Source organism: Euprymna scolopes, chromosome 1 (genome assembly GCF_053919585.1).
Source record: "Euprymna scolopes isolate OS-2025 chromosome 1, ASM5391958v1, whole genome shotgun sequence".
NCBI classification, from domain to species: Eukaryota; Metazoa; Mollusca; class Cephalopoda; order Sepiida; family Sepiolidae; genus Euprymna; species Euprymna scolopes.
In genome coordinates this window covers 184,320,789-184,335,788 of record NC_136482.1, presented here as the reverse complement: position 1 = coordinate 184,335,788, position 15,000 = coordinate 184,320,789, and the positions used below count along the sequence as shown (strand labels likewise).

At 30.3% G+C, this 15,000-nt stretch overlaps 1 protein-coding gene across 4 annotated transcripts in view; it reads left to right on the top strand.

Moving 5' to 3' along the window:
* LOC145278208 (small G protein signaling modulator 1-like) overlaps positions 1-15,000 on the top strand; it is a 359,099-nt gene that overhangs the window by 237,130 nt on the left and 106,969 nt on the right. For all 4 annotated transcript variants that reach the window (XM_080130507.1, XM_080130503.1, XM_080130500.1 and 1 more), the window contains one exon: positions 3,329-3,459. In XM_080130507.1, the coding sequence (XP_079986633.1) occupies positions 3,329-3,459 (131 nt within the window). The remainder of the gene's footprint in view (positions 1-3,328; positions 3,460-15,000) is intronic.

Sequence of the window (15,000 nt, the reverse complement as noted above, 5' to 3'; positions counted from 1 at the left end):
TAAAGTTGTAATTAAGAAAAGAAGCCATTCAACGCCTGATATTCAAATATCTCAGCCAGGCATTAGCAACAACAAAGTGTATATTCGTAGCTTTAATGGTACCAACGGAAAAGTTAGCTTTGCGGCTGTGAACTAAAAAAGGCATTGTTCTGCTTTCCTTGTTTGTTGTTAAGGGGTGATGTAACATGGACAAAAGATAGTTTCAGAACTATTAGCAAAATGAAAGATAGAACTGAAAGGCATGAGAAGCACGTTGACAATGTAGTTTCCCTATCAATTTTGGGGACCATAAATATTAAAGCAAAACTTAGTGAGGCCTGCAGACTTTCAATCAATCATCATAACATGAATGTTAAGAAGAACCGTGAAATTTTATCTAAAATAATAGATTGTATTTTCTTTTGTGGGAACTTTGAAACTCCCTCACGAGGACATGATGAAAAAGATGATTCAGTAAATCCAAGTGTATTTAGAGGATTTTTAAATTTTGCATCTTAATTAGATCCAGATTTAAAGAATCACTTAGAAACCAGTAATGTCTTCAAAGGTGTTTCCAAGACTATTCAGAATGACATACTTGACTGTCTTTTACAAATATACCATAATGAAATAAGGGCAGAAATTAGCAAAGCTTCCTTTGTAGCTGTCATGGCTGATGAAATAACAGATGTGTCTGAACATACACAAATGATCATTGTTTTACGGTACGTCTTGGAAGAAAAAATACTTGAACGCATTTGGGGATTCTTTATTCCAGAAAACCAAACCACTGATAGGATATCAAAATGTATTCTACAACAATTAGATATAATCCTTCAAGGGAATCGCCAAAAACTGATAGCTCAGACATTTGATGATGCAAACGTCATGAAAGGCAAAAAAGCTGGTGCTCAGGTGAAAATAAAAGCAGTTTATAGTAATGCGCATTTCACTCACTGTTATGTGCATCAACTTAATTTAATAATGAGGAATGCAGCAAGCATTACACGAAATGCTAGAATATTTATCTCTAACATTTTGGCTATTCCGACTTTCTTTTCTAGATCACCACAGCGTCTGTCCATTTTTCAAGAAGCATCTGGCTGTAAGCATTCTACGTGTATCCGTCACAAGGTGGAACTTTAACATACATAAATAGAGTTCATGAAAATGTTCAAGCATAAAAAAACTGTCACTGAAATTCAGTCAACATCATGTGTAGATGAGACCGTTGCAGAAGCGACAGGAATTCTGAAATATTTGAACGATGAAAATTTCATATTTTGGTTTGAGCTATTTCATAAAATTATGTCTCATGTTGAAATTATTTCTCGGGAAATTAGCATATATAAAGTCAATGAATACGTAACAAATTTCAAAACTGCTATTTTAGAGATAAGAAACACCAAATACTGTGAAAATTCTTCACAAACACTCAAGGGCGAAGCTAAAGAACTGTGTGACTATATATCTGTTGATATAACGGACAGATATTCTTCAACTAAACATTTAATACTTGCTAAATTGTTTTACAAGATAAGCTTTGCTAGTTTTAAGAAAAAAAAACTACCTACAGAAGAGATATCCTTGACAACTGAAGCATATCCCATGATTGACAAAGAAAAGTTTGAAACTGAGCTAGAAATATTTTATAGTAGGTCAGATATCCATGAGTATTGCAAAGTAATTGATCTCCTGAAATTTATTTTGGAAAACAATTTAAACGATGTTCTTAGTGAAATCACAAAACCCATAAAAATTATCTTGACAATTCCCATGACTACATAAGAGATAGAACGCTGTTTTTCAACTCTGAAAAGAATAAAAACTTTTCTAAGGAACACCATGGGTTGCAAAAGACTAAATGCACTTGCAGTGCTTTCAATTGATAAAAAAAGTTCTTCAGCAGTCATTCAGAAGTTAAGGAGAAAATTATCAATCTTTTCTCACAAATTAAAACAAGAAGAATGGAGTTTACTTTCAAATGAATGTAATAAGTAAAATATTTAAAATATTTACATCTATTTAGGATTCCTTTAATTTATTGTATTTTTATACGTGTGCATACGTATAAATTATGTATAATTTTATGTTTGTTTTATTTTTACACAATATTAAAAAAAATAGGTGTTTTCTTTATAACAGCACCCCCACTAATCTTAGGCACGAGCCGCCACTGCTCAATTGTCTTTAAATTGCAATTTAATCCTAAAGATAAAGTTTGATGAAATACAAATCTATTTTATTGATTATCGCTGACTGCCAATTAAAAGTGAATGTCAGAAAAACGTTATCTGTGAGAATAGCTACAAAATCATTGTATAAACTCCCTGCCGATATTTTTAGTATCCGGTTGAACAGTTTTCCTTTCTCTTTTGGTTTGTAATAAAATCTCTCAGTTTATTCAGCCATTCTCTCCTACCCCTCTTTCTCTCTCCATTTATTTCCTCTTGCCTATAAAGTGAGAATATTTGTATTCATATTAACACTTATTATGCAAAGTAAAAAAAAAAATAGTTGAAGTTTCTTATAAATCTTTCCTTTTTATTTTTTTTAATAAAACCTCTTAAAAATCCTAATTGAAAAAAAAATGTTCAATCTATTTTTCTCATCTTTCATCATCATCGTCATCATAATATTCAGTTTAACATTCGTTTTACATGCTGGCATAAATTGGATGTCTTAAAGAAATTGACTTCCAAACTAACCTATTTTCTGACCAGGTCTTTATTTGTCCCTCTTTCTTTCATGTCCATCCTTATCATTTCCTATGTTTTTTCTTGGTCTTCCCCTGCCAACTGACACAACTACTCTAACTTCTCTATATATATTACTCATCTATTCCACTATTATACATCTATTAATTCAAAAAACTTTCATTCATTCTTTCAATGTAACTATACTTTGTTGCTTTTAATTTTCTTAGTACTTTACTGGGATTTTTTGTCCAGTCAATGAGTTATTGATTTCTTTTTTCATGGACAATTTTTCCTTCCTCTCTATCTTGCCCATTGATGTAGAGAGCCAATCAAATTGTCATCACCAGCATTATCATTATTATGGTTTTAAATAGGATTTTTTTTTGTACTGATCTAGAACCTGACCCCCTGTATAGATACTTCAACACATGGCTGCATGTAAAATGGATGTTAAACTGGGTAGGATCTCTCCACTGGTTGAACCAGTCTTATTTAATGGTAACATATCTATTTAAAACATTACTTGTGATCTGACTGTTTGGATTTCAATCCCTATGCAGGGTAATCCATTTCATTTCATTCTTTTCTTTTTTTTTTTTTTTTAAATTTCAATCACGTTATCATTTTTCTTCAAATATTTTGTGTTTCAGAAAGAAGATGTTGAATCCCTGCCTGGATATTTATCTCTTCATCAGTCTGCCGAAGGTCTTACTATCAAGTGGACCCCGAATCAGTTAATGAATGGATGCTATGAAGACAAAGAAGATGACTTTGATCGAAGGTAAAAACAATATTCAAACTAACTGAACCCACATATATTACTCAGTATTATTTCTTTTTCACTTATGACTTAATTGTTTTTTGTTGTTCATTTTTAACATATATATGCCGCTGTCGGCATAGTTATATTTTATGAAAAAGCAATGAAAAGAATTTTTCTTTTAATGTTTAAAATTTTTCCCTTAGTGTTTTACTGTATTTTATGCTGTAATGATCAAAAAGACATTTTTTAAAACATAAGCACATATTAACTCTTTAAAACATTAGTCTTGAAACTAAAAGAAAAATTCTAACATCAGATATAAAATCTTTCTTTACATCTGGGCTTGTCTTTGATTATAAGTTGAGACTCACAGCTGATAATGATTGTACTAACATAAGAACAAGGACATTATTATATTTTACGTATAATTTTTTAATGTTTTTTTTTTTATTTTTATGCTCTTGCCAGGAATTTGGGTTAAATCATTATCAGCACTTATAACTTTGCTTAATGGCGGGGGAAAATCCATTTTAACAACTAATCTAACTTAATAATGATCAAATAGCATTTTCCTCACTGCAAAATAAAGATCACCTTTTTCCTTAACACAATTAAATTATGGCGCTTAGATGACCACTCGATTTTAGTCTGCATTACAAATATTATAAATCTTATACTAATATTTACTCCCATTTAATCATCATATTCAATGTTTTCGTTGTTAAACTACTTCTTTTCATATTTGATTCCATTTTTATATTTCTGAATTTTTGAGATAAGGATTCATTATTCATATTTGAATTCTTCGGATTACTGTTCTCCTCTTAAGTGTTATTTTTCACAATGTTTCGGTTAACGTAATCTCCAACCTTCTTCAGGTGTATCTTGTCGAACTCCAGAATTTTTATCGAACTCAGAGAATTTACACAAAATTCAAACGGAATCCTTTATTTAATCCATGGAGTAGCATGCTCTTGTTCCATCAGCCATGATGTGGGTAAAAGTCTAAAGTAATTCGCAATTGTATTTTGAGTGTTGCCCACACTGAGATTCCTGAGTTTGGCAAGATACATTTGAAGAAGGTTAGCGGTTAGATTGACTGAAACCTTGTTAAAATAATACTCAAGATAAGAACAGTAGTCTGAAGAATGTAAATAATATTAACTCCATTACCTTGTCACATTTTTTATCAAATAATTATTTTATTTGTGACTGTAGATAAATTTCTTTACAAATATGATTAATACAAACCAATTTCAACCATGACTATTCAAAGTTTATTCACAGATCATTATCCAAACGATTAATATTTTTTTTTGTTTATGTTTTATAAAAATGGTTAGTTTGCTGCCAATCATTTTTAAGGTTGGAAAAGTTTTCAATTGCATTTTAAATTATGTTCACATGCATCTTTCTGTATCTAAAAGAAGAAAATGGTATACCTCATAGTATCTATTTCATAAAACTTGTAATTAAACATTATTACAGATTTTTTTTTTTTTTTATTTATGAAATATTAGAATAGATAAAAATAAAATGAATATGTATTGCAATGAACCAAGTTAATAAATTAAGATCAACTGTAGACTAAAAATTGTAGTCTTAAACAAAAAAAAATTTTCTTGGCCAACTTTTCTCTCTTTCCAATTTTGTTCAAGTTCTTTTTCTGATCTCTTCAGTTTTGGTGATGGATCTTTTTCAGTAAATAAATAAAAACTGCATGTTCAGAACTGTTGACTCTATTAGGCATCTCTTACTGGAGAAATAAATTACTTCTTTCACAAGTAGCAGGTCCTCATAACTATTTGTCTGAATGTTCATTATTTAATCAGTGTTAGTTTCAATTGATATCATTGTGCAGTGGGTTTATTTCCCTTGTCATCTCAATAAGAAAGATGCGTTATACTTGAAAACAAATTTAACAAATCTTTATTGAATCTTTTAGAATGTTTACTTGTTGGAGTTGACTTTCAAGCACTGAAATTCCTATATTGTAATGAATTAAATACTTTGCAATATAATTAAAGGAATATCAAACTTTTCTAAAGTTTCTCACACAATGTTTTATAAATTGATTTCATATAAGATTCAATAAAAAGTTTTATGTACAATTAAAGGGTTGCAATTTTGATGTAGAGAGTTAAGGAGTAAAATGGTCTCTGTGACTATTGTCTGTAAAACTTAGACACCATCCTTGTTGCTGTAAAGTAAAAGAGAATACACTTTTTGAAAAGAGAAAATTAACAATTGACTGAGGGGGAAAAAATAGATCCTTTTCTAAAATCTAAAAACTTTTATTTTTACAAAGGAGTCACCACTTATCAAGGTCTGAAGGCCACTCGAGGATAAGGGTTAATGAATGTAAGGTGGTAGTTTAGTAATCATTAATGGTGTAGATTGGGTAGAATTTAGATTATTTAAGGGGGCGGCTCAACAAGAACTTGTTTGCATTGGACTTGAAGGTTACCATATTTTAAATGGCTGGGAACAGTAAGAAGCTTTGCTTATAGAATCTGTATTTAGAATTAGGCATGGATACAGAGTGGTGAAAATTGTTGATAGTGCATGTAGCTAGTCAAGTGTTTTTTGTGAAAGTTTGGCAAGGGGGGACCATAGATTGGAGCTCAGACGAGCACTTGCTATGACTGTTTATTATCCATTCATTTTGTTAAAAATTTAATAACACATTTGTAATTAGATAAGTTTCTTGATATGTGAAAAACTTTTAAAAGAAATAGTTGGAATTATTTATTAGCAATAGATGCCGATGTAAAAGCTGTAAGCACAGATCAGTTTGCAAGTTTGTATCTGTTTTAAAATGATTTAACTTCCTAATATGTTAATTTTTTAAAAATATTCTATTCAAAATAATTGTTTTTATACAGAAAATATCTTGCAATTCATAAAGAAATTATGCACACTCAATAAAACCGTTACTAGAATGTATTTAAAATATAATAAACTAAAAGTGATTCTTAAATAAACTATATAAAATGGGGGAGGGGGTGATATGGGAAAAAGCCATCAAAGGTAGGCCCGGAAACGGCGCATATACTCTCCTGATGACTTGTTATCTGGAGACCAGAATAAAATACTACACGTTAAAACAGCCAATAAACTTGATTATATACATATCTATAAGGTAAGCTGTTTCTTCCAAAGAATATCTTCTGTTTATCACTTGCTTCATTGTGAGTTTCTGCTACTTCCCCAGTAGCAAACATCATTCAGTTTTAACAAAGTTAGCAACACATTTGTAGTTAGATAAGTTTATACCAAACTACAAGTTATTCCTAAATAAACTATATAGAATTGTGTGCACATTTTCAGTTATAAAAAACCTTGCATGAGAGTGTAGAGAAATTCGGCTTCTGACCAAACTTTAAGTATACAGAACTGTGATTCTTACCATCCTCATGTATGCTTAAAAATATACCAGACATGCCAAGAAACTGAATCATTTCCACATGACCTGCCTCAATTGGCTGTTGGAAATCAAGTGGGAAGACAAGATAGCAGATAGGTTTTAACCTACTCAACCCTTTTGTCAGCACACACCATGTTGTAGCAGTGCCAGGTTTATTGGGCAAGTCATATATGCCGCATGTCAGATTCAAGACTCCCAAAACACCTCATTTACAGTGAGCTGCCCAAAGAGAAAGGTGCAGGAGAACAGCAGAAACGGTTCAAAGACAGTCTAAAGGTCTCCCTCAAACAGTTCAGTTTGTATTCAAACTCATGGGAAAAATTAACCCAAGACAGATGTTCCTGGTGTACCGCAAGTCACAAAGGGACTACAATTTCTGAATCTGCACGCATTGAAGAATGCAAGAGGAAATTTACCATCAGAAAAGACAGCAGTTAGAACCTCTGCTACTGAATCATCACATTCAGGGCTCAAATCGGTCTAACAAGCCATCTCTGAATCAATTACTTGATCTAACAATAACTAGTGTTGCTTAAATATGATTTGGAAGAAATACTTTATGAAATATCTAGTTTTAAATTTAGTAATCATTGATAGTGCAGATCCTCAGTTTATTTGTGACTTTATTGAATTATTATTTTGTGATAAAAATTATCAAAAAGCTAATATGTAACAATGTTTATTTTACTCATTAATATATAACAATGTGAACTAATGAAATTTGACTCGCTTTTTACTTGTCTGGACTTTAGGACATTTGTTATTGGGGAGTTGATTTTTAGATTTTACTCTTACTATACTAGTTGAGTTTGATTGCAGACAGAAGAAATTCTTTTTAATATATTACACCGAGTCTAAATTTTCTAGTAAAAATCCAAATGAAATATTTTGTGGATTATAAACTCGCATTGAAATACCATTTAAAAAGAAACATATAGTGTGCTTGTCAAAATTTTAGAAACATCAAAAAATCTTTGTATATTTTAGAATATTAACTAAAATTTAAAAAAAGTGGAAATTATTCATTAAACAATTTTTATAAATAACGAATTAAGAAAAATGCAGGTATTTCTGGTCATAATGTTAAAGTCTTTTAGTTTTATAGTTTTTATAATTTTAAAGTGCTTTTTTCTCCATTGTCAACTATAACTATAACATGTATTTATTTTTTTTCTGTATAAAAACAATTATTTTGAATAGAATATTTAAAACTTAACATATCAGGAAGTTAAATCATTTTAAAGCAGATACAAACTTGCAAACTGATCTGTGCTTACAGCTTTTACATCGGCATCTATTGCTAATAAATAATTCCAACTATTTCTTTTAAAAGCTTTTCCCATATCAAGAAACTTATCTAATTACCAATGTGTTATTAAATTTTTAACATTTATTATTACAAAATGAATGGATAATAAACAGTCATAGCAAGTGCTCGTCTGAGCTCCAATCTATTCAGTTCCAATCAATTCAGTTGTTCATGTTTTTAGATAATAATTAGCAGCAAATATGACATGGGAACGTGTTGCTTAGGTCTTTTTGCTTGTATTGTTCTGGATCTTTAATTTAAGTATAATTTTAGAAAACAATTCAATATTCTCTGCAATATGTGATCTTTTGGGGTCCAAGCCATTGCATAGCGCAGTTATTTGGTCACTTTTACAACCATTTAGTTTTTTACTTTTTCCCATCTTGAATGTGACTGCAATATATTAGTAATAATGGCAGTATGTATAAAAACGTTTCTAAATTTATTATCATAAAAATGTAATTTTTCAACACATTTAATTATTTGCCACATTGCTCCACAAAACCCAAACATTATTTGTACGTTTTCATTTTTACATCTTTATACACCTTTGAGAGACGTTTTAATATATATATATATATGCTAATATCATTTTTCAATCAGGAATAATGTAATTTTTATGACAGTGTTAGTCTTCCTAAAGTTAGTTTTTCACACACACACACCAATAGTGTGTGTGTGTGTGTGTATGTATAGAGAGGAAGGGAAAAGGTTACGTTTTCCTCATTAAGATTTAAACACTGTAGGATGATAGCATAATTGATATATCATTACTTCAGATTATAGCTAGAGAGATGAGCTGGAACATCGAAATTATATATATATATAGTCTGGTGATCACAATAGTTATTGACTGTTAATTTTAATTACTAATTTTGTATCTGCAAACGTTCATATGCCTAGCTATTTTGTTATAACTGTGTTTTAGTTATATTTAGTTATCATTATATCTAATACCGTTACTATTTGAAATTGTCTGTATCTTAATCGTATTCATTCTTTAATTTACTATTTTCAATGAGATTCATTTTATCAATATTATAACGGCAAAAAGAAGCAAAATCTTTTTCAATTTATTTCTATTAGTAAATAATTGTTTTTTAATTTGCATATTAAAATAATTAAAAAAAAAAAGAATTATTTTAATGGATATATCATAGGAGTATACCAAAAATATTTTTCATGAAATATATTATACTTAATTTCTTTTCTAAGAAAATGTCAGAATAATTTTGAAAAACATCTAAATGTTAGAGTGACGTCAAAGAGTTCTGCTAGGAAAAAAAAAATAACATATTAGTGGAATAACTTCAACATAAACACAAATTTTTTTACTACTTTTTTTTGTTGAAGTGAAAAATTGGGCACTTTTAACAATTTTAAAACAATCCTTGTCAATGGCCTACTGGACTATACTAGAGTTATATTTTTAAATAGGTTGGTACTTACTGAGTAACTCAGAATATGTGGCATAATCGTGCTGATATACCCGTTCTTATTTGGTCACCAAAGTGACATTAAGAGTTGTCAGCACTAGGTGGGTGACCATTTGGAAGTAGCAAGTGCTGTATGTGGAATGGCAGTGACATCTCTCTGCAAGGCACTAACATCATTAACATTGTTTTGCCTGAACAGGCTACACGTATGATTTGGGAACACTTGGACATTTGATGTTCTATAGAAGCTTCCTCCTTCAGAGGAAACTGGCTAAATTTGATAATGATTGTTTTACAATTCTTAAGAGTGCTTTACTAAGAATATGTTTTTCATTTTTAAATGCTTTTTAAATTCTTTCCAAAATATATATCCATATATAAACAAAATTTTCAAAAGATTTAACTTTTTTTAATTTTCATTATATAAAATTTTGCCATGATAAATTTACGTAGGGCTGCATACAAAAGGTTTTTATAGGTTGTTTTTGCAGTATAAGTCAGAAATACTGCTTTCTTTTTATTGGGCAAAAGATTCTGTATACTTTTTATTCAACTGGAATATCTATATCTATTAACCTAGGAAAATATAACAGTTCAATTCATAATTTTATAACAATTTATTTATGGTTAGTAATTAGACTAATAAGAATTAAATTCTACATTCTTTGATAATTATTAAAAATATTCAAGGAATTCAAAATTAAAAAAATCAGTATTATTACATTTATGATTAACAAAAGGATTCATTTTGTCCAAAAAGATCATATTTAAATCCTTAAATATTTTAATTAAATTCTTTTTAAATGGAGAATGTCTATTCTTATGGAAATAGGTATATATACATATATATAAGAAAGTCTGTGTGTATATATATATATATATATATATATATATATATATATATATATATATATATATGAAACATTTAAAAAATAGGTAGATATAAAAATAGAGATGCAAAAAATAGGTAGATATAAAAAAATCCTTAATGAACAGGAAACGGAAAAACCTCTGAAGAAAGAAATGTAGGTAAATTTTTTATCACATAGTTTTTCTTAAAAGGGAAATGGATTCCATATTTTTCATTAAGTGTTTTTTCCATATGTCGAGTGTGAATATTTTCAAACGATATAAGGTTTGAAATTGTCAGAATAGTCGTGAAACATTTGTAATTGTTGTGTCTGCACAAATAATTAACAAGAACACGAAAGTAAAGGTATACAATAATATATTAGGAAGAAAAGTTATATACATATTTACATGTCTTCAGATATACTTCAGTTGGAGATATTCCGGCAGGTGGCGTGTTACATGTCTTACTGGGAGGCAGCATAGGCGTCTTGCCTGTTTGACGGTTGTTGCCGGACTCTCCCGGTATTGGTGATTGATACCTTTATATATCTCACTCACCCACCTATGTTAATTAACAGGCGTCTCCACAACAGTAATGAACAATGAAAATACACTACTTGTTGCTATCAATCCAACCTTTGTTGTCTTGATTTTGTGAAAATATATGAATGCTCGATTACAAAAACTAGTAATTTTGAAACTTACAAATTAAGTCACTTTATACTGACTTAAAATTTATTTGTATATGAACGATTACCGAATTCTCAATTATATAAACGTAATAAAATTCGGAATATTATAAATAAGATATATATATATATATATATATATATACGCAGAGACTTTCTTGTACTGAATGTCATCTCATACCTTTTTTCTTTACCTCATCATCCTCTTTAGCTTTTAGTATCCCTAAACCGAAACTACTTTTTAAAATTTTAATTTTAATTGTTAATATAAATATTGCTTATTAATAGTTTTGAAAGAATCTCTTTGTTAAATCTTGTAAGTCTTAAATATGAAATGTGGAATTGACGAATGTTGTTGACCAAGAATAGGAACAGGGATAGAATAATTAATTAATTTACTATCCATTTTAATATTAGTTTATTTTTTCTTTTTAAATAAATACTAGGTGTCTTTGATTGACAGTAATTTTAAAATGTTATGGAATCAACTATTTTGTTTGTTTTTTTACATTTTTTTTTCTTTTCCAACATACATAATGCAAAATTAGTTTTATAATATTACGCATATCTTTATCTAATAAGAATTAATAATATTTACTATAATGGAGATTTTCCTAAATAGTTTTAAAAGATGTTCAAACGTATCTGGCAGTTAAATGATGTAGTTGATACTCATTCCTGAGGTATGTAGAAGCTTAATTGTCTTTTTATTTTGTTAATTGGTGTTACCTGTGTGCATTCCTGCGTGAATCAAGGTCCGTCTACAAACGCTATTACCAGCCTCCTGAGGTCAGCAACATGTAAGTAGTAGAGGGTTAGGCAATCCATGGCCTCGCCCCCTCCAGCTGTCACTAACCAATTATTAAACCTCTCTTCAAACCACTGTCATCCTCATCGTTGCAAACAATCATGATGATGATTATGATGCTTCCAGATTACTGCTACCACAGACTCTATCTACTTGGGACTGCATGCATACTTTGAAGTTTTCTTTCTTTTTTTTTTTTTTCTAAGTAACAGCTTACTACTACTACTACTACTACTACTACTACTACTACTACTATAAGTATTTCTGCTCCTTCTGCTATGATTGCTACTCATGCTGGTGCAAAAAAAAAAAAAAAAAAAAAAAATCTCCAGAATTTCTCTGGGCTGGTGGTGATGGTGTAGAGGTTATAAATGCATGGAAGGAAGAATAAGTTATCACCTTCCCTTCTCCATCACGCTAGGGTTGATGCTTAATTTGTTTTACCCCCCTCCCCCCATCCCATTTTACAAACCATCTAGAATAGTAAAACCTTGCATTTTCTATATTCGAGAGTCCATAACAATTCTTTTTATATCACTTATATATATATTTTTATATGACTTATATATATTCAACAATATTTTTATATCACTTATATTTTTATATCACTTATATATTTTCAACAATATTTTTATATCACTTATATATATTTTTATATCACTTATATATATTTTTATATCACTTATATTTTTATATCACTTATATATATTCAACAATAGCTAAAATATAATGAGTTACATTGGTTACACTGCAACAACACTTTCAATAAATTCACTAAATGTAATTTTTTTAATTCATCACTCGCCTGAAGGCGACTCATGGAACTTGAAAACATTCGCGATTATGACAAATTTCTTTTTACACTCAAACAAAACATTCGAAGATTGGCCCGCCAAGTGGAAAAAATCGATCACAAGAGAAAGAAACTAGAATTATCCCTGCTGTTCAATGAAACATGCATAATCTTTTTCAATAGATGTTAATCATGTTTTACACATAGACACTAGTGTTTCATACTTATACAATCATCAGCGCAGAAAGTGATAATTACTGCTAGCTGCAGGACTCTAACAGTCAACAAAGTCGACCTTGGCTTTGCAGACTGGCATTCTTCCACTCAGCCACCAGTAATTAGCATTTAAATGGAAGTGAATTAAGTTACTTATGAAGCTATGTAAACAGGCTTGTCATAATTCAGACAGTGATGAAAGTATTTAAACAGGAAGTTTGCAAATGATACACACAGCATATATATATATATATATATATATATATATATATATATATATATATATATATATATATATATATATATACACACACACACACACAGACATAACATAAAATAAAAGAATAGACACCCATAGAAACAGTTTATTTCAATAAACATATAATTTATAGAACAAAATAAATGGTCACAAATTTAATCACTGATACTTGGTTAACATTCCCTGTGCTGCTTTTAATACTAGGGCCCTTCTAGACACTGTATTGATCAGTTGACAGATATCATTTTGAGGAATTTCTTGCCATGTCTGATGCAATAATGCTTAAAGTTCAGGCTTAGAAGATTGCTTCCTTTTCTTTTTGCGAAATATGCCCTAAAGGTTTTCAATCTGGTTCTTTTTGCTAATATGCCCTAAGGGTTTCAATCGGGTTCATATCCGAGGACTGACTTAATCATGGAAGTTTATTAATCCCATTTTGGCTCAACCAATGTTGTGTGGCCCTAGCAGAATGACAAGGAGCTCTGTATTCCATAAATAGGGGGTTAAGTGGGTTCATATTACCTCTTGAAAATATTGGTAGGAGTTCTTTATGTAATATTGAAACATATTTAGCAGATGTTTCTTAGACACCCCACCAGATCTGAGCAATCACTCCAAATTACACCCCATACCAACCATAACTGAGAACCCCCCATGTCTCAGCATTGGCTGCAGTCTTTTAAAATCAAACTCTTACTGAGGAAGTCTTCATACCCTTCCACTGTTGGGAAATGATGCAAATCATGACTTATCAGAGAAAATGACATTGGTTCAAAACATAAGTCTCTCCACCATCTCACGAGCCCAATCTTTTCTGTGCTTGATATTGGCAGGATGAAGAAGAGATTTCCTTCTCACAGCTCTACCATAATAGCCTATCTTGTGAAGATATCTGACAGGTGTTCTGGGACTGACATCAGCTTGTGTTGCTATGTCAGAGGATTTGCACCGAGGATCCTCTTTAATTTCACAAAACGCAAGATTCTTTCAGAGGGCTCAGGGCGACCTGGAATAGGTTTTGTATACTCTTTGTCCTCTCTTGTGAATTGGACAATCACTATTAACAATAGAAAAGGATATTGAAAGATTTCCTGCTATTTTGTGTTGGTAAGACCATCTATATGTTGATACATGATTCATCATCGCAGAAATTCTGATACGTCTAATGCTCCTTCGGTTCGTGGCATGCTTCAGTGTTGTTCGATGCAGTTTAAATGAGATACTCTCAGTTATTTTAGCACTATCCTTATCTATAAATATAAATAACCATATATTAATCTTGGGAAAAATATTTATCTTAGTGCATATTCTTTTCTGTCATGTCTGTGTGTCTATATATATATATATATATATATATATATATATAAAGCTGAATGTCTGTGTGTGTCTGGTCACGAATAGGCTCCTATGTGGTTGACTATTTTAAAAGACTGATTACATATAATGATAGAAGATGTATCGATACACAGGAATGGGTATGTTTAATCTGGCAGAACGGTGGTTCATTTAAATTGTGGGGTCTGCGTTCGCGCCTGGTCCACAAAGTATGGAAATAAAAAATTTAACAATTAAAAAAAAACGTTTACAAGTGTTTTTGATATTGATGTATATAAGAATACTTTGATAAGTATGTTTTAACTTAAATATAGATGGTATAATAAAATTGTGGGGTCTGCATTCGCCCCTGGCCTCCATAGAATGGAAATAGGCACAAACTTTAAAGACTTTTCATATCTATCTGCGTAAGTATACTTTGATAATTAGGTGTAA